This window comes from Abrus precatorius, unplaced genomic scaffold (genome assembly GCF_003935025.1).
Source record: "Abrus precatorius isolate BTA unplaced genomic scaffold, Abrus_2018 Scaffold3, whole genome shotgun sequence".
NCBI lineage: Eukaryota > Viridiplantae > Streptophyta > Magnoliopsida > Fabales > Fabaceae > Abrus > Abrus precatorius.
In genome coordinates, this window is record NW_020874373.1 from 5,994,568 (window position 1) to 6,014,346 (window position 19,779).

Consider the following 19,779-nt stretch of genomic DNA (forward strand, 5'->3'; position numbering starts at 1 on the left):
TATGAAGATACCGTAGGAAAAAGAAACAAGAAGTCACACTAGCCTTAGAAAAAAAAATTGACCGAACTTGAAGACATTAAGCAAAAGATTTTGGACTTTAAAGGTGGAAAAATAACAAAATAAAATAAACTATACGAAGAGTCAAGTCCTGATCCTGAAATTGGGGTTCATCTCTTTGATCCTTGTAAACAGTTGTTTTCTTTAATTGACTCGAAGAATATTTATGGCCATAAATATTTCACAATATATAAAGGAATGGTTGGTTGGTATCCAATAGACAATAGTGTCCATATTTTACCATCAATGCACAAACTAGAACTTCAGATTCCTGAAACGTCCTTATATTATGTCGGGTCTGGTTTGATTACATTAACACTGACCATGTACGGCACATGGAAAAGATGGTCAAACATTAACTGTGCATTGATCGAAATTGAAATTAAGTGCTTGATTAGATTTATGTTTGAATGTACATGAGTTTACATTTAATTATTTTAATGTTATTAGTTATAGCTTTTACGTACGTTTGCAGGTTTTTCAAAGTAAATACAAAGACACACTAAATAATATTACTAATAAACTGAAACACGAGCTTGACCATTTGATCCCTACAGTTCCCTGGACCCTTTTTCTTTACGATGAATAATGCTATGTCTTGCTCACGAAGGTGGAGAAACAACTATTCCTATTTCAAACATTTCTCATAGGTCATAACTCATAACTTTCTTGGGTCTGTGACATTCTCATAAGTGTTTCCAAACCTTAAACCCTTCCCCTTCTCTTCACGTGCCACACGCAAACTCTTGATCTATCTTTTCATTGCTTTTCTTGGTTTATTTCCAACCAAAGAAGCCAGAAGAGGTTCAGTAATGATCTTTGACAAATTTTAGTGAAGTGATGTTAATGTCAAGGTCTCATGTGGGGAATCTCTTACTGATACTACTATTAAGTGTTTCCGTTTTGAATCATCAAGTATTGGGTGCTCGATATGTAAAAGTAGAAGAGGAACATGCACTCAACGTGTCTTCAGTGTGGAGGAAAAGCTTTAGCAATGAAACAAATGGAAGCACTTATGCTACAGTCAATAGAGAAGTACCCTCCTCTCCTGATCCTTTGCACAACAGGTAGGTGATTCTTCTAGGTCTTTACAAGAGACACTATAGCTGCTTTGAAACATAAGAACTGTTATTTTTTTTATTTATATATTATTTCAAGTGTTGAGGCATACATAGAATATGTTTGTCATTAATAGTTTTTTCAATCATCAATCACTCTTAGTTCTAAAGAACACTGTATCCTTCAGAAGCAAAGATTTAGAGAAGGTTCCTCATGTTATCTGGTCAAGAGGTTGACCATTGGGTTATATTTACATACTACGTATGTTTAAAGCAAGAGTCTTATAATTTTAACTAGGACTACGATTAAAGAATCAGTAAATACAATTTTTTTAATTAGAAATCTGGTTTAGAATGCATTAATAGCTAAATGAGAAAATTTTATTCAAGATTTTAGGTTGATAATATATTAATAATCACAGTGGGGGTGACTTAAAATAATATGCAGATTTGCTATACAAAAGTTAATCATGATGACTTGCGTTTTCTTTGCAAAAATTTCTTTGCAATCATAAATTTTTGCAAACTATGTGGATTAGGAATTAATGGTTAACCATTAATTAGGCCATGAATTACGCTAGAATAAAACTTGTTTGCAAATTGCAGTAGAAGATTCCACATCCCAGCTCTAATAATAGTGAATGTTTCTTTTGGTCAACTATAATAGTGAAGAATGCTAGTCATACATTTATACTAAGGGAGGGGAAAATGGACTAAATTTTCATCAGAACCCACTTGAAAAGGAAATGAAATGCCATAGGCCCCCAACTTGAGTAGAAACGCTAAACGCAATCAAGTTTCAATGAGAATGAGAATGACTGGCCCAAATAAATTGACTTAAAGAACCACTAACGAAGTTGCAGCCCACTAATAACTCTCATTCCTCTACTTCCAAACTTGGTTGAATATTCTAGTGCCAATTTTCCAAGCCTTATTCCTCTTTTGAAAAAAAGATTGTAATTGAATTCAACATGTTTCAATTCCCTGCAGAAACATAATACTATATAACATACACAGTGCCATTATTAATCACTAAAATTAAAAATTGAATTGATATAATATATTGTATGATATTATTTTTATCTATCTAACCTTCTATTATTTTTTATTCGCACTTTAAAAAATACACTCTTCTTATAGCTGTTCCCTTTGGGGATATCAAAACATTTCTCTATAACAAGTCACGCACAGTAACGATTAAATTATTCAAGCAGATGGTCAGGGGAGAAATAAAAAAGATAGATAAATAACAGCACATAAACTAATTCCTAATCAAAGTTCACACCACATTTACACACGAGGAGGAATGAAATTAAAGTGTCCACAATGAAACTTAAAAGAAAGATAAAAATGCTCAGTCTTGGTAATTGATGAGCACAAGCAGCAAAGCCAAGAGCAAAACCTCCACGGAAGCAACATTAGGAAGCAGAGAAGTTGCATGAGAGAAACTTCCAGTGGTTGTGTTGGTGGTGAGAACAAGAACCATCCAATCATCCTCAGAACCAAGCCCAATTCCTGTGTACTTGGAATTGTTGAGAAACTGTGCATACTGATCAGAATGAGTGTAATTAGAAAGCACAATAGTGGGTTCCAATTTTGCTACACAAACGGGGAGAATGACCCCATCACTAGTAGTGCTAATGTTAATGTCACACTTATCTATGTGTTTCTTCAAGTTGCGGATTTTAAGGTTGCCACCAATACCAGGAACAGGGTAGAATTGATTCACATTTTCACAGGGCATGTCCTCTATTTCATCTGCAACCTCATCAGCCAAACAAGTTGCCTTGGTAACTCGGTTCAGTGGTGCCAGGTTCCGTGTCTGTCTGTAACTGTTGATTCCCTTAAATACACTGTCCTCCTTATCTAATGAAACCAATTAATTAGCATGTATATATCAGATCACTAATTAATAATTAACCAAAACCAACCACCTGTTAATGCCATTGGATTACATAATATGAGATCCGTGGAAGAATTTCATTAAACTAAGTTCACATAACCTCATGGGGTTACCATTTTCTTCAACACAAAATAAAAAACATAACATTTTGGAATTAGAATAATGGTCATTCTTCATGGGTGCTTAAATTTGTAGAACACAACGGGGGAAACAAATTGGGGTAAATTTAATTAAGACCAAAGCGAGACCAGTTGAAATCAATTTGGAAAACCTTGCACGTTATTACATTAAAAAATTATAATATTTATCAAATGAAGAGAAGTTACGATTAACTATAAGCCCAACTAATTAAACTCAATAAAAAATATATCTTTCTTTCTCTAACTTCATCAGATATTGTTAAAGAGGATACAAATCCAGTTGAAAAAGTTGATATATATATATATATATTGCACGAAATATAGTTAAATTTTTCATGCACAACTAAGATGCTTCGAGCAACTGAAACAATGCTCCTTAGGGGGGGAAATTAAAAGAAGAGATACAGAATGTGTTAAAACATGGAATTAGAAAAATGAGACTGCATGCAAGTGTGAGAGAAGGGAAGGGAAAGTACCATTACAGTGCACCGGAATAGAAACGAATAGAAAAGCAAAGAGGAGTGCAAGAAAGATGAGACCAAGTTTGAAGGCGATCATGGTGTGCTTTGAGTCCAAAAGGAAACACCTATCGATGAATTGAAGTTGAGAATAAACTCTAAACTCTACTATGAAGAGATGATGGTGCCTGAAGAACAAACAGGTATCAAGTACTTGATCTTCCACGTGGCTGACATGCAAGGTAACAACTAAGGCCATGATCATCTAAGTTAGTTCTTCATCATAATAATATTAACCAAATGCTGGTGTAACGGGCAAATTCCAAACCACCTTTACAATTAGGGTGCTGTTTTGTTTACCTATGCTTTTATTTTTATTCTCAACGAAATTGAAAACATAAACATTTTGAAAATAAGCTGAAATCTGAAAACATGTGTCCTCTTCCTCTCCAGGCTTTTAAAAGGTTTTGGGGTAATGGAATGGTACCTTTAGTTAATGGTGTTGAACATTTTGGTCTTTTATCCATACATTCTCAACCCATTAGCATCAATTTCAGTTATTTGTTCATTTCTAACTCCAACTTTCACACTAGGAAATAAACTCTTTGTTCTTTTTTTCTTACTTAGATCATGTGCTCAACTAGGGTCGTGTCTAAATAAGACAAGTCTTACACAAAATTAATTTTTACTATAACTTCTTAATTTTTTTCTGGAATTGTAAATTATTGATTATTAATTGAGTAATTTTAGTAGTGAAGTTTTAATAAATAATATGATTAATCTATTTGATTTATCTTCAACATAGTAAATTTTAAATATTTTATTTTTCAAAAATTCAAATGTGACAATAATTAAAGGTATTCTTAATAACTTTGTAAATAATGCCTATATTGAGAAAATAATTTAATCTTTTGATATATGTTAATAATTTTAATAGAGTATTGGTTTTTATTAAAAGAATTTTAACACTTTTATGTTTAGAAATAAATTAAGACCATCAATATATGTTCATAACAAGAACTTAAAATATTTTTAAGATTAATATTTATTCTTCTTCATCCACATATACAAAATTTCAAAATTTTAAATTCAAATTAAAATTTTAACATGATTTTTAAAAAAACTCAAATTATCTATAATACGAAAAATAAATTGATTTAATATCCATTAAATTAAACAAGACAAAAAATGTATAATTAATCTCACATTATAAGGTGACAGAAATGACAAACATTTGCGCAACGATATTTCTACATGTTTGTGCTAGACTTTGTTAAAATCAGGCTTTAAAATTATACGCTTATATTATTTAATATTTTTTATAAATTTTAAATTTTAAATGAAACTTGTTATAAAATTTAAGTCTATAAAATTTTAAATAATTCATCATTTTATTTTATTTTAATATATAATATATTATTAAAATATGACTAAATACTAACTGTTTTGATAGTATATTCACAAAAATATAAAAACTATAAGTTTAACTATACATGAAGTGATGATAAAAAATTAGTTGACAATAAAGTCATTTATTAAAAAATTTGTGCGTCACTTTTTTAATTTTAATAATTTAAATAAGATCTAACAATTAATATTTATTATTTTATTTATTATAAATAATTAAATATTTTGACTTAAATACTTTCTCACAAATATATCACATCATGATTAACAAATCATATTATACACAATTAAATAATTTTTTTAAATTTAAATTAATATTTCATTAAAGATTAACAATTTATAAAAATAAGGGCATATTGATTAAACATTACGTAATTTAATTAATTACTCTTGCAATAAATTTTTTATCAGGTGATATTTTTTAACATAAATTCGGTAATAAAACTAATTGAAACGAGTTAAAATATTATTTTAATAGTAATATACAAAAAAAATTAATAAAATAAGCTAGCCATTTTTATAATTTTTAATAAATTTTCTGATTTTTTTCCAAATTAACTGATTTTATTAAAATATAGATGAATAAATAAAATTAGTTAAATTAATTTGATAAATATTTTTACATCATAAAAATTCAAAATTAAATTATAATTATTTATTAAAATAATTTTTATAAGAAAACTTAATATCAAAAATGATTTTAAACCCGAATAATCGTTATGTCGAGCATGAATGCATACAACTAAAATACGGTGTGACATTAATTAGAACGTGTTTCAGTTTGTGACTCTGTCAATAAGGAAATAACATTTTTAAATATTTTTAATATTTTGAAAATTTCTTTTAAAACTGAAATATTAATAATAATAATAATAATAATAATAATAATAATAATAATAATAATAATAATAAAATTATCAAATAACGAATATTTGTAATATTTTTATAAAATAAAAGTATTTATTTTATACCATAAAAAAGGGTAATAAATAATAAGTAGTTTTTTATTTTTATATAATTTTTAAAGAATAATATATATTAAAAAAAATTGGATAATTTTTATACAAAAATTTAGAGATGAAACGAGTAAAAATTATAAAAATTTCAAGATACTAAAAATATTTTTTTAAAAACTTATTAAAAATTATCATAAGTAATTTTTTAAAATATTAAAAATCACTATTAAAAATTTTTTAAATTATTAATATTTTTATAATTTTTTCTAAAAAATTCATATCTTAGTATTTATACTTAAAAGTATGTTATTGATGAAAATATATGGTTTTGAAAATTTGCAGTGGGTGGAAGGAAATGATCACGTGGGTCACGTGCAGAGGAGAAGTTTTCCAAATTTGAAACGTAACTGAAGAAAGGATAGTGCGACAGGTGTCCCACAAAAAGGATAAGGAAAAGCATAGCCAACTATTTTTACCCAAAACAAAACATTACTTTACTTAAAGGTTTCGTCCATCGCCTTTGTCCTTTTCGACACGCGACTTAACACCGCGAGTCACCGTCACTCGTTCCCCGCTTATTCATTTTTTTAAAAAACTAATTATTAAAATATTTTTCCAATTTAATTTTTGTAATCTTTTTATTTCATCGTCGCCACTTGTTTTAATTTTCTAATTTCGTTGCATACAAAATTTATTTAATTTTTAGTGGATAAACTGACGATGAGATAAAAAAAACGATTTCTAAAAAGAAAAATTATTTTAGTTTTATTTTATTTTAATAACTTACTTTTTTAAAATATATTAAAAAAAGCAATAACCCCCCTTCCCCCTCTCGTTAATTTCAAGTAACACTATCCAGTTTCTCGAGTCACCCTCATAAATTATTAAATTATAATATTTTAAAAATTTTCCTAAATTAAAGTTTTAGTCAATTTTGATTAATAATAATAATTTTTTATTAAAAATAATAAAAGTTTAATAAATGTTCTCCTTAAATATTTAAATTAAAATTTAAAAAATGAAGTCAATGTTTTAAAATAAAAATTAAAATATATTGTCTAATTATTTTTAAATTTCAAAAAATAATAAATAAAATATATTTTATTTTTAATAATAAATATCATATTATATAGATAAAAAATTTAAAATAATTTTATTGTGGTACTTTAATAAATAGAGAAATTAGAGATATTTTTATATGTAATAGATTAATGTCTTTTAGTTTTAAAGGTTGTTATTTTAATTTTTAAATTTGAGTATAAGTATATTAAAATGATACATTTTTATTAAAAATTTCTTTATTATGTTAAATTATAAAAGAATGACGACAATTTTTAATAAAATGAATTATTATTATGAATTTGATTCATTCAATAAAATAAAATAATTAGATTTTAAATTTTAAGTTCAAATTAAATTTGAACTGCTCAATATAAAATAAACTAGATAAGCCAAATAATTTGTTTTGTCGACCCTATTTTTATGATCTTGCATCATTTTCCACCGGCCATTATTAAAACATTGACGATAAATTTTGAGCAACCACACACAAATTGCCATGAACTTGCCATCACCATTCACCACACAAATAAAAGCAAATAATTCACACCAATTAAAACAACTATTCTTGCCCCTTTTTTAATAAAAATAACCATATTTAAAAATAAGAAATCAAAAATATTTTAAAGACATTAATTTTTATATTTTTTATTCTTTTATTTATTATAAAATTTATAACAATACACTCACTTATTACTTATGCAAATAAATATTTGCACAAGTTTTTTATTGGCCATTAATTATTATAAATATTTAAAGATAAATTATAAATTTATAATATATAATTAATTTTTATTAATTTTAATATATTAGTTACAACATAGAAAAATGAAATAATTTGTGATAATTAAAATCTCATTTTGAATTACAGAAATAATAAAAAAATGATTCATAGAATAAATATTTAATTACATGGCATGACTTTATTAAAACACAAGTTATTAATCTATTAGATTATATACAAAAGGTATACAAACTCTTTAATTTTATAAGAAGGTACATACTTTTTAAAAATTCTAAAATAAATAAAAAATAAATATTTAATGTCAACAAAAATCACGTAATATAATAATAAAAAAAAAACTCTTAGAGTCGTTATCTAAAATAATTATTAAAAATATTTGTATTTAAAAAGGAACGTGTTGAGTTCATATTGCCATCAACACATGCAGCCATCAAGAGGGTGTCCCGCCACTATTACTCGCACATGCACACTTTGTTCAATCATCTCTTTATAAAGCTTCTCATATCTTCGCTTTTCATCCAAACCTAAACCACATTTTCAGTTCCAAATTTTTGGTAATTCACAAATTAAAGGCTTTCTTGTTCACGAAAATGGCTTCTGGTGATTACGAGTTTCCCCCTCAGACACAGCCAACGCAGCCTGGCAAAGAATATCTCATGCATCCACCACCGCAATTCAACGACCCCCAATACAAACCATCAAATAAACTTCAGGTACCATTATCCAACAACAATTAATGTTGTGTTAATAAATTATCGAGTTTACTGAATAAGTGAATTTGATCGTGTTGGGTGAACTTGCAGGGAAAGGTAGCTGTAGTGACTGGGGGTGACTCGGGAATAGGAAGGGCAGTGTGCAACTTGTTTGCATTGGAGGGTGCCACAGTGGTTTTCACGTACGTGAAAGGGGATGAGGATAAGGACGCGAGTGACACGCTTGAAATTATAAGGAAGGCAAAAACTGAGGATGCTAAGGATCCAATGGCTATACCGACAGATTTGGGTTATGATGAGAATTGCAAGAGAGTGGTGGAAGAAGTGGTTAAAGCTTATGGCTGCATTGACATTCTTGTGAACAATGCAGCTGAGCAACACGAGAATAAACTCGAAGATATTGATGAGCCTCTACTCGAGAGAGTCTTCCGAACTAACATCTTCTCCTATTTCTTCATGACCAGGTAAAATACACTATTTTAGTTTTTATTTTATTTGTCATGTGTTCTTGAGAATTTGTTTCAGAGTTCATTTTTGTGAAGAGAAGAAAAAAATTTATATAATATTTATCTTTATTTAAATATTTTATGTTAATGCTTTTTCCCAAAAGTTATTTCAGGAAACTCTCATGTTATTGTACCAATTTGTTTAAACTTAAAAATTCGTAATTTCAAAAATATATAAAATCGTTTATTTTTTAGAGATTTATAAAAAATTAAAGTAGCTAGAAGTCGTATATTATTTGTTTATAATTAAAAAAATAGTTATAATTTTAATTTTTTTAAAATATTCAAAACAATTTTTCAAAATAATTAGAAAAATATTTTTTTAATTTAATTTTTTTCAAAAACCTAAATAAATATAGTAACAATTTATTTAAAAGAATTTATGAACAACTTATAAAAAAAATTATAATTTGCATAATTTATTTTTAGCTTCACATAATAAACTTTATCATTAAAATTACAACTTAAACACTCCCTAAAAGTTCTTTAAATTAAAAGAGAACTTAAACAAATGGGGTTATTATTTCTTCAAAAGAAACAAAATTAAGCACACACTATATTGAATTACACTTTAAGTAAAATAACATGCTGAAATTCTCTCAATAATTTATTTTGGTTGTGATGTTGAATGAAAACTTTCTATAAGTCAATGCACAGGCTTAGATATGTATAACTAAGAATAAGGTACGTATGCATGTAGGCATGCACTGAAGCACATGAAGGGAGGAAGTAGCATTATAAACACGACATCAGTGAATGCATACAAAGGATACGCAACATTGGTGGACTATTCGTCAACAAAGGGTGCCATTGTAGGGTTTACGAGGGCACTGGCACTTCAGCTGGTAGACAGGGGAATAAGAGTGAATGGGGTTGCACCTGGACCCATTTGGACTCCATTAATACCATCCTCTCTCTCTGCCAAAGACACTGCTCAACTCGGTACAGAAGCTGGAATCGCAATGAAGAGAGCTGGCCAACCTGTTGAGGTGGCTCCCTCTTATTTGTTTCTTGCCACCAACCAATACTCCTCTTACTTCACTGGCCAAGTCCTTCACCCCAATGGTGAGTCATCAAATGCTATCACCGTCCGTCTTTCAAATACAATATGATTCGGTTTTCTGACTTTTTTTATTTTGCTTTTCAGGTGGAATGATTGTGAATGCTTGATGAAGGGTAAATGATACTCATTGCTCGAAATTGATTTATGTAATGTTTGTGGTTCGTGTCTACGTAAAACTGTTTCGCCAATGGCAAACCTACCCTTGTTTGTGGATGAATGTGTGGCTTAGCTGTTTCTGTGTACTTCTGCTTTTCAATGTGCAAAACTAATAAAATAGTTCTTGAATGTAAGACGTATTTAAAGACTCGTGTTACCTTAGCCTCTTAGTTAATTAATGATTTAATGATCTTTTAACATATGTTCAAAGTAAATGTTAAAAAATTTAAAATAATATTTTTATTAAAAATTATGATATTTAATATTATTGGTTTGTTAAATTTTGTGAAATTTTATTATTTTTAATAAAAATTTACTATATATAAACTTTTATGATATATTCATGAACACACATTTAAAAAAAAATTGTTAACCTGAGTTTTTAATATTAAAAATTCTATTAGAAATGAAAACGTTCACTGCATTAGAATTATAAAAGAACAATAAATTTTTTTATTTTAATAAAATTTTATTACTATTGGTTCCTTAAATTTAAATATAAAGGCTAAAGTTAGTATTTAAAAAAAAAAACCTATTAATGTTATTTATCGAAAAAAAACGCCGTATCAAACTAGTTGGTGTAAAATCCTAGAAAATCAATAATTTTTTTATATTTAAAGATAAAGATGAGGATTAAGGATACAAAGCCCCTAAAACAATTAGGTGATACATGTCATGAAGCAACTATCTTGTTAGCTTGTCCAATTAAAAAATTTGTTATAGACTTAGTCTGAATAATTTCCAGGTGTTTATGGAAAAATAAATAATTTCTTTATAAATTAAAATTAACTTACCAGAAATTAAATGAGAGTTTTTTTAAAATTAAAAGAATGTAAAATAATTTTAAAATTTTAAAAATAAATAAGATTTTTGAAAAGGTAAAAAATATAAATTAATTTTAAGTTACAAAAAAATAGTTATTTAAAAACTTATCCTAACCGAATCATAACGTTATTCCATGCAATATTTCTAAACTTTGGGGTGTAACGAGTCCAACACTAATTTAGCGAGCTACAGAGTACCTACAAATGGGTAATAAGTTTCGCAGCTGACCGCTAAAAAAACAGAGTACCTGAATCACGCTGTGGCAAGCAAAAATACGTTTCCTTACCATTTCTAAAACGTGTTTTAATGTAGAAACTTACCCCAAATTTTTTAATCCAAAGTTCACTTAATTTACCCTAATTTTTTATCGGATAGAAGCAAATTTCAGTAAATAAAACATGTAATCTTCGATTCACCACTCCTCGATCCCGTTGACAACCATGATGTTATTCAAATATGGGAATTTATAACTTCCAATTTCCGTTCAGGATTGAATTAGAAAAAGTCTAAATTGATTTTAAAAATTTTTTAAAAAAAAGTTACAGATTGATGCACAAGATGTTAAAAAGAGAAGCAGATAATTTGATGATGTTTATTTGAGGATCTGATCCTTTGATTATTTGAGGATCACTCCTTTGATCATTAAAAATAAAAAATAGAAAATCAAGACGACGCTCCAAAGCTAATTTCGACACCTCCCCCGCCAATTCCAGCAATGAAACACTGGAACCCGCTTGACTCCAGTTCAGCAACCACTTTGTCAACAACGGTGCTTGATAGCACTGATTAAAGCATGTCAAGGAAGGGATAAAAGAAGCTGAGATTAAATAGCATATTCAAGATACTTAGAAGGTAAAAAATCATGATGGGCAAGGAGTAAGGAAACAACTTTGGTTTACATTTCATTATAAAGACACGAAATCATCCACCACATGAAAATTTTGTTTAATTACCTATAGAGTGTACCTAGAGAAAGAAAATTGTGACGTTAGAAGTAGAGCAACATTCCAAGGAGCATAAATGAGTCAAAAAGATAAAGTGGATGAAGGTGCAGTGCCCTCTTAAAAATAAGTCTTCACTGTCACTAGCAAGATATCTTAATCAAATAAAGGAAGGACCCTAGAATCACCCGCAAGTTTTCTAACCATGCTTGTATTCCTAAGTGTCTGAATTAGTTTAAATAAATTTTTCAACAAACACTTACAAAATAAAAAAGTAAAACATATCAAGAAGTTTCCTCATTTAACTTTTCAACAAGCACTTATACACTCTCGTTCACTAAAGAATAAACTTCCAAGCAAATACTTATACACCACAACTTCTTTTGGAACTTCCTCATTTAACTTCTGCACAAGCCCCTCACCTAACTTCTCATCAAGCATCTGATTCTAGTTTATGAGCTCCCTCATACTTATCTCAATTGAAAAACTCCCATGCTAGAAGTTAATCCAAAATCGGCCTAAATAGCAGTTTTATAAATGCCTTATGTATCTACTTACTACGACATGCATATCACATAAACATGAGAACATCCAGGATAATCCTTTTGGCAGAAAGCCCTCCCCCCTCATTTTTAACTCTCCTATATTTGGAGAATTTCAAGGAGAGGAAAAAGGCTTGAAGTTTGTAAAATGTGCTTATAAAATTATCACTAGTTTGAATACCTCAACTTAGTGGTTTCATTCTAATATTGAAATAGTATAATAGTAAATTACTTTATTTTCCCCCACCTCTGGCAAACCAAATACAGGGTGCTTCCCCTCCCCTTCATTAAAATATCACCCCTCCTTAGAAGCAAAGTAACATAAGCTATCAACTAAACATAGGCAAGAAAATTGAATAAAAAGAAAACCAGAGATGTTATGAAAACATTAGAAACACATAGAAAAGGACAATAAGTGAAGAGGATACATGTCGGAAGCAATGTCAGAACACAGCCCCCACCACCAGCTCCTGTTAATTTGGAAGCTAACTTATACTTCAATGTTGTTCGAAGAACAGTTTCTATTGTGGCATGACTGACCCCCATACACTGGAGCAGACCTTGATTCATTTCCATTAGCTCTTCAATCTTCTCTTCTTTCTCAGTTACAGAGAGATCATCTGGTGAGGGTGACTTGAGAATGGTAGTCAGTTCCTTGCTAATAGAATCAACAGCACTAAACACAAAAGCCATTGCATCTGGATGCCTTAGCATCCTCTCTGAAACACCCGCCACCAATGCCTTTGTGTTCCTCCCTACTTTGGTGTTAGTAATGAGCATTTTGAGTGACACACTTGACTTCATATGTGTCAAGTTACCCGACTTGAAGCTGATAACATTACCTGATAATGGTAACTATTGAGTGAGTTGCAGATGCGAAGGTCATAACTTACATAACGCAGAACATGATAATTGAACGTTCCGAACAAGTCCCAACACAATTTGATCAAGATATATCTCCCACCTATACTGTGTATTTTTCAATTCTCTTGAAGAACCCAGTATAGCTGAAGATGATTTCAAATTATTCCTCTAGTGCTAAATATATTATAACTAACTCTAGGATAGACCATTAACAGAGAATAACTGCTTGTTCCCACAGTTTTTATAACCACAAAAAGTGTTTCTTAATCGATGAGATAAAAACCCACCAACTGTATCCAGCAATACAAAAGATTCAAATTGCAATCCTCAGCATTAGTAACAAGAAAAATGCAGAAATACATGTCCCAATAATATATCAACAACAAAAAAAAAAGAAGCAAAAAACAGAAAATGGAATTTTCTAGCAAAGGCCCGAACATACCATATGCGCTTACTGTGTTATCAATTCCAGAGGGCTTTCCATGAATGATCTTTTCACCTTCAAATGCCAATGCATTTACCAACTCAAGTTCCTTCTTCCCAAAGGAGAGCCATCCTTGGTGATTCACATCCAAAGAAACAGAATCAGTAACAGCCAGCAAGGCAGCCGCCAGTGCCACACAGAATGCCGCCGATGAACCCAAGCCCGAACCCAGCGGAAGTTCAGAAGTCACAGTCACAGTAGCAGGCTTAATTCTACACAACACACAAAAACAGAATCAAAACTACACACACAATAAATTAACCAAACTACAACAACAAAGTCTTATCACTCACTCTTCTTGATGGTCAACTACATGAATCACAGGACACTACAATGAAATAAATTAACTACTAAAACAGAAAAGTGAAGAAAATGAACAGAGACCCTTGAATAGAAGAGTATAGCCAGAGAAAAGCAGAAACACCAGAAGCAAGTCCAAATTTGGCTTCAGGTATGTCAAGTTCTTCAACGAGAGCTGCAATAGACTTGGCATTCTCCACAGAGCACGAGGAAGGCGTGAAAGATAACGGAGCAGCAGATTCAGGAAAAGCCGCTTTGATTCTACTGATTGGCCACGAGAATTCCAACGCCGCGTCCTTCAGCACCAATTTCAACGATTCTTCGCTGTCTACAACACAAACGACAATGAGAATATGAACGTTGTAACGAAATAATAATGAATTGTGAAAGAAGAATGGAAAGAAAGTACCAGAAGGAGTTGAGAAGCGGAGAGACACATATGTGTACAAGTCAATGGAAGAGGCTACTGCGGTGGATCCGTGAACGACAGCGTGTTCGCCGGTCAATATAATCTTCCCCGGGGCTCTCGCTTTAACCTCCATTCTTCTTCTTCTTCCTCTCGATCTCTCTCTCTCTCTCTCTCTCTCACTCTCACTCTCTCTCTCTCACTCTCACTCTCTTACAATTCCATTTTCAATTTCTCTTTTTCTCTTCTTCTCTGCCATGTATGTGTCCCCTTCTATTTCACTTCAGCTCCATGCGGAATGCGTGTCCTTTTTTATTTATTACCTAGACCCTACACCCCTTTTTATTTTTATTTTTATTTCCGGTAATTTTTTGTCATTTTTTCACAAGTGTTTTTTTTAAATATATATATATATATAAATGATTTTTAAAATAAATTATAAAATAGTATCCAGTGTACGGACCTATTTTTTAATTTAAAATTTTTTTGTTATATGAATAAGATTGGAGATAAGGAATGTATGTTTGTATTTTTGTATTAACATTGGAATTTATCTTTTTTAGAGTAAAAAGGCTAAAGCATAAGTAATTTTATTTGGATAAATTTTTTTATAGTCACTTATATGCGATGAAAATAAAATAAATAAATAAAGGTTTTTGTAGTTAATTTGATTTATACAATACAAAAAGTTATCTTAATTGAACATACAAATATTTTTATAAGTTAAAGCATATAAATTAATTTTATTTTATAATCAAATTATCTTATTTTCCATGTTAGTTGAGAAATTTCTTCAAACTATCTCATAATCAAAGATTATGGATTATGGGTTTAAATTATAATAAAATATATATACATATATATATTAAATGACTTAATTAAGTATTTGATTCTTTAAAAATTATTCAATTTAGAATTAACTTTTATAAAATATTTTATTAAAATATAATTTCTATTTTTTTATAAATTATTTTTAATCTTTTTAATTCACGTAACACAAAATTTAACACTTAAAAATCTTTCCATAAACTATGTCAATTGAAGAGCTAAAAATAATAATTTGTAAAAAAATGATATTTTTAAATACTAAGTTTAAATTTTGCTAGTTTCAAATATTTAACTAAACCAATATGAGGTGAGAAAATTTATGGATTTCTATGTAAGCAACAAGCTGTCAAAAGCCACTCATGAAAAACACTAATTAAAATTAACAACTCCTTGAAGTTGATCATATGAAAGCAATGCAAACACCTGCGATGTGCTTCACCATCATCTATCTTTCTTATATTCATATAAATTCACAATCTAGATTCTAAAGCAATGAATATTTGGCAATGAGGAATGCAGAACTGAAAACTCAAATCCTTCTACCACTTTGCCACCACAATAGCGAAGTCCAATTTCTTGATCATATTTTAGATCCCTTTTCCTTATAATGTGTCTAAAAGGCTCAATTGAATAAGCAAACTCTTCCCTTGCCCTCTCCAAATCATAACAAGGAGGCTCCTTCACATCTAACTTATAAGAAGAATAAGAACATTCACCCTTCTTTGGCTTTTCACCCAAAACAGGCATAGGATCAAACCAAAATGACTCTTTCTTGGACAACTTTGCATCATAAATTTCACAAGTATCAACATCATAAATCATTATGTTTACCGGAATCCATGACTCCAAAGCTTTGCTGCTACTTTCGTTCAAGAGTCCTAGAATGTGTTCTTCTAACTCCTTAGAAGGTGAGATTTTGAGGCTATCCCAGCGCATAATATCTGTTGTGAGCTTGATTCTAAATGGCCATGGATCGCTTGTTTTTGGTGTACTCTTGTAGCTGCATGCTTCCTTTCCCTTGTTGCCATTGCTACACTCTTTCACATTGGCCATGCCAACTTAATTTCAATGATTTCCCTTGCAAGAAAGTGACTCAGTAACAGCAATGAAACAAAATGATATGAGAAACATGCTAATCTAACCTCTTTCTTTGTAGCGTGCATTAATTACATTTTGGCAATGACTCCTTGTTTGGACATATATTATGCATGGATTTCCTGAATAACACCTTATTAGTCATTCACGTTTAAGTTCTTACCTTGTTGGATTTTGTTCTCATCCTTGGACAGTGCCAGTTATGGCATCAAGTGGAATTTTGGTTTTTACTCTCATCAAAACGTGTGTTTTCTGTTATAGTAGTCCTACAAGGAATGATTATTAGTAGTATGCTTCGTTCTATAAATCCAAACGATCGCTTATCTGTCTATAGGACCTGACAAATTACAGAAATGTAAATATAATGATGTCTTGAAACCATATATGCTCGAGACACGTAATTGTTCCCTACATATTCATATTCATCTTTCAAGTGCTATCTTTATATAGTAAAAACACAAATTGGTCAGTTTATAATATCATTGTTTGCAAATATTCTATTTCAATGTGTGTATGTGCTGGTTAATCTTAATCACCTTTCCTTTCTTATAATAATATTGAATTTTAATAATATCACTTTTGGAACTGTTTTTTCAAATAATGGTAAGTCATTCAAATATTCATCAAATGAGATACTCATCAATATGCATCTCTGGCAGCGGTTTCATGTTGAGCTGTTTCCAGATTGTAACTTTATTACTTATTTCCATATTCATTCCCATGGCTTCTATCAAGAAATTGAAACAATTTATTCACATGAAGTTTTCGGAAATAATTGAATAATAGAATTAACCTGGTAGAATAATAGAATTATATCTCTCATGTAACTAATATTGGTTTATTTTACAGGGCACCACCACACCCCCTAATAATAATATAAGGGCTTAGGTGGGATTATTATTAACCAAATAAAAATTGACGATGCTACACCAAAACATCATTCTCTCTCTGTTAGCAAAATGCAAAAATATGAATGAATTGAAAAAATTGCATGGGCTAATAATCACAACCCCAACAATTAAAAGCATAATTCCCTTTAGCAAGCTTATTGACTTCTGTGTGGATTCAGAATTTGGGGACATCAACTATGCATACTTAGTATTTCGCCAAATTGATGTCCCCAGCGTTTACATTTGGAACTCCATGATGCGAGGTTATGCTAACGGTCACAATCCAAGAATGTCTATGCTTCTGTACAGACAAATGATACAAAATGGGTATTCCCCAGATCATTTTACTTTCCCATTTGTACTCAAAGCAAGTTGTGTGGTTTCTGATCATGATTGTGGAAAATGTATTCACAGCTGCATAGTTAAATCTGGGTTTGAAGCTGATGCCTATGCTGCTACTGGGTTGCTCCATATGTATGTGTCATGTGCAGATATGAAGTCAGGGTTGAAGGTGTTTGATAATATTCCCAAGTGGAATGTGGTAGCTTGGACTTGTTTGATTGCTGGGTATGTGAATAATAATCAACCATGTGCAGCTTTGAAAGTGTTTGAAGATATGGATAATTGGGGTGTAGAGCCCAATGAAATCACCATGGTGAATGCTTTGGTTGCCTGTGCTCGTGGTAGAGACATTGATACCGGACGACGGGTCCACCAACGTGTTCGTAAGGCTGGTTATGATCCCTTTATGTCCACATGTAACTGCAACATCATTCTGGCAACTGCAATTCTTGAAATGTATGCTAAATGTGGTAGGTTGAAGACTGCAAGAGACCTGTTCGACAAAATGCCTCGCAGAAACATTGTTGCTTGGAACACCATGATTAATGCCTACAACCAGTATGAGAGGCATCAGGAGGCGCTAGATCTCTTTTTTGATATGTGGGATGCTGGCTATTATCCAGATAAGGCTACCTTTCTGAGTGTCTTGAGTGTTTGTGCTCATCAGTGTGCTCTGGCATTGGGACAAACTGTTCATGCTTATCTATTGAAAACCAACTTTGCAACAGACATTGTCCTTGCAACTGCTCTTCTTGACATGTATGCCAAGACCGGTGAGATAGGAAGTGCACAGAAGATTTTTAGTAGTTCGCAAAAGAAAGATGTGGTAATGTGGACTAGCATGATCAACGGTTTGGCTATGCATGGTCATGGAAATGAAGCATTGAGTACGTTTCAAAAAATGCAAGAGGATAGTTCTCTAGTCCCTGATCATATTACGTACATCGGAGTTTTATTCGCATGTAGTCATGTTGGACTGGTTGAAGAGGCTCAAAAACATTTTAAACTAATGACAAATATGTACGGTATAACGCCGGGAAGAGAGCATTATGGTTGCATGGTTGATCTTTTGAGTAGGGCAGGTCATTTCAGAGAGGCAGAAAGATTAATGGAGACAATGAAGGTACAACCAAATATTGCCATATGGGGTGCTCTTTTAAATGGCTGCCAGATTCACGAAAACTTGGGTGCTGCCAATCAAGTGAAAGTACGATTAACAGAGCTAGAACCTGGTCAAAGTGGAGTTCATGTTCTTCTATCTAATATATATGCTAAGGCTGAAAGGTGGGAAGAGGTAAATTTGACTAGAAAATCTATGAAGCATAAAAGGATTACAAAGACAATAGGTCATAGTTCAGTTGAAATGAAGCTGTCAACCTAACGATCATGGTGAGATCTATTGGTTGTCTTAAATGATAAAAGTAATGATCCGTGGAGTAAGCACAACTGGGAAGAAAAGAGTCTCCCCCATCAATTTCAGGTAATGTTGGCTCTGATGGGATTCATGAAGGATTGGTCATGAAAAGGAGACTAACATGAAGGCAAAGTTCTGCCTGATTAGAATCCTTCCTTTTCTTCCACCCGTGAAGTTTACACTATAAATTGACCCAAATTCATGCAAAATTCAGAATTAAGAGTGGTAAAATTCTGTATAGTATCTCTCTTATTTTATTTATTGTTACTAATAATAGAATGGTTTACACGCGCTCTAACCTTCCCCTTATACCCATGTGGAACGGGCCATGTGCATGACTATTGATCAAGATTAACCTTGGGCTGACGGAAACAGCTACTTCAACTATTCCATATTTGGTGCTGACCCAGACCCAATCTTAGTTTGTCTATTTTCATCTACCCACTTTAATTCGACACCATGTACATCACATACTTGTAATTATCACTATCTACTCAGCAGATTAACCGAAATCCTTACATGATTTTCCATTTTCACTCTCAACGGTCCATCCAGATAGATCACGAGTGATCTTCCAATGGCAAGTTGTTAGCTTCCGGAAAAACATTTTGGATAAGCATGATTTCT

General features: G+C 30.9%; 4 protein-coding genes across 4 annotated transcripts; 2 read left to right on the top strand and 2 right to left on the bottom strand.

Annotated features, from left to right (window-relative positions):
* Positions 1 to 2,469: 2,469 nt before the first annotated feature.
* On the bottom strand, positions 2,470 to 3,716 carry LOC113861256 (uncharacterized GPI-anchored protein At3g06035-like). Its single transcript, XM_027493957.1, has 2 exons — positions 3,635 to 3,716; positions 2,470 to 2,981 (listed from the first exon to the last, which is right to left on the bottom strand). The coding sequence occupies exons 1-2, from the start codon at positions 3,714 to 3,716 to the stop codon at positions 2,470 to 2,472; spliced, it is 594 nt and encodes a 197-aa protein (XP_027349758.1).
* Positions 3,717 to 8,305: 4,589 nt separating this feature from the next.
* On the top strand, positions 8,306 to 10,397 carry LOC113861255 (NADPH-dependent aldehyde reductase 1, chloroplastic-like). Its single transcript, XM_027493956.1, has 4 exons — positions 8,306 to 8,496; positions 8,587 to 8,960; positions 9,703 to 10,067; positions 10,150 to 10,397. Exons 1-4 carry the CDS (start codon positions 8,374 to 8,376, stop codon positions 10,170 to 10,172), a joined length of 885 nt encoding a protein of 294 aa, XP_027349757.1. The 5' UTR covers positions 8,306 to 8,373; the 3' UTR covers positions 10,173 to 10,397.
* A 1,109-nt stretch (positions 10,398 to 11,506) lies between these two features.
* LOC113861254 (mevalonate kinase) lies at positions 11,507 to 14,862 on the bottom strand. Its single transcript, XM_027493955.1, has 5 exons — positions 14,587 to 14,862; positions 14,262 to 14,505; positions 13,836 to 14,089; positions 12,958 to 13,371; positions 11,507 to 11,828 (listed from the first exon to the last, which is right to left on the bottom strand). Exons 1-5 carry the CDS (start codon positions 14,717 to 14,719, stop codon positions 11,710 to 11,712), a joined length of 1,164 nt encoding a protein of 387 aa, XP_027349756.1. The 5' UTR covers positions 14,720 to 14,862; the 3' UTR covers positions 11,507 to 11,709.
* A 2,565-nt stretch (positions 14,863 to 17,427) lies between these two features.
* Positions 17,428 to 19,119, top strand: LOC113861141 (putative pentatricopeptide repeat-containing protein At3g05240). Its single transcript, XM_027493756.1, has one exon. It carries the CDS (start codon positions 17,428 to 17,430, stop codon positions 19,117 to 19,119), a length of 1,692 nt encoding a protein of 563 aa, XP_027349557.1.
* Positions 19,120 to 19,779: the final 660 nt, after the last annotated feature.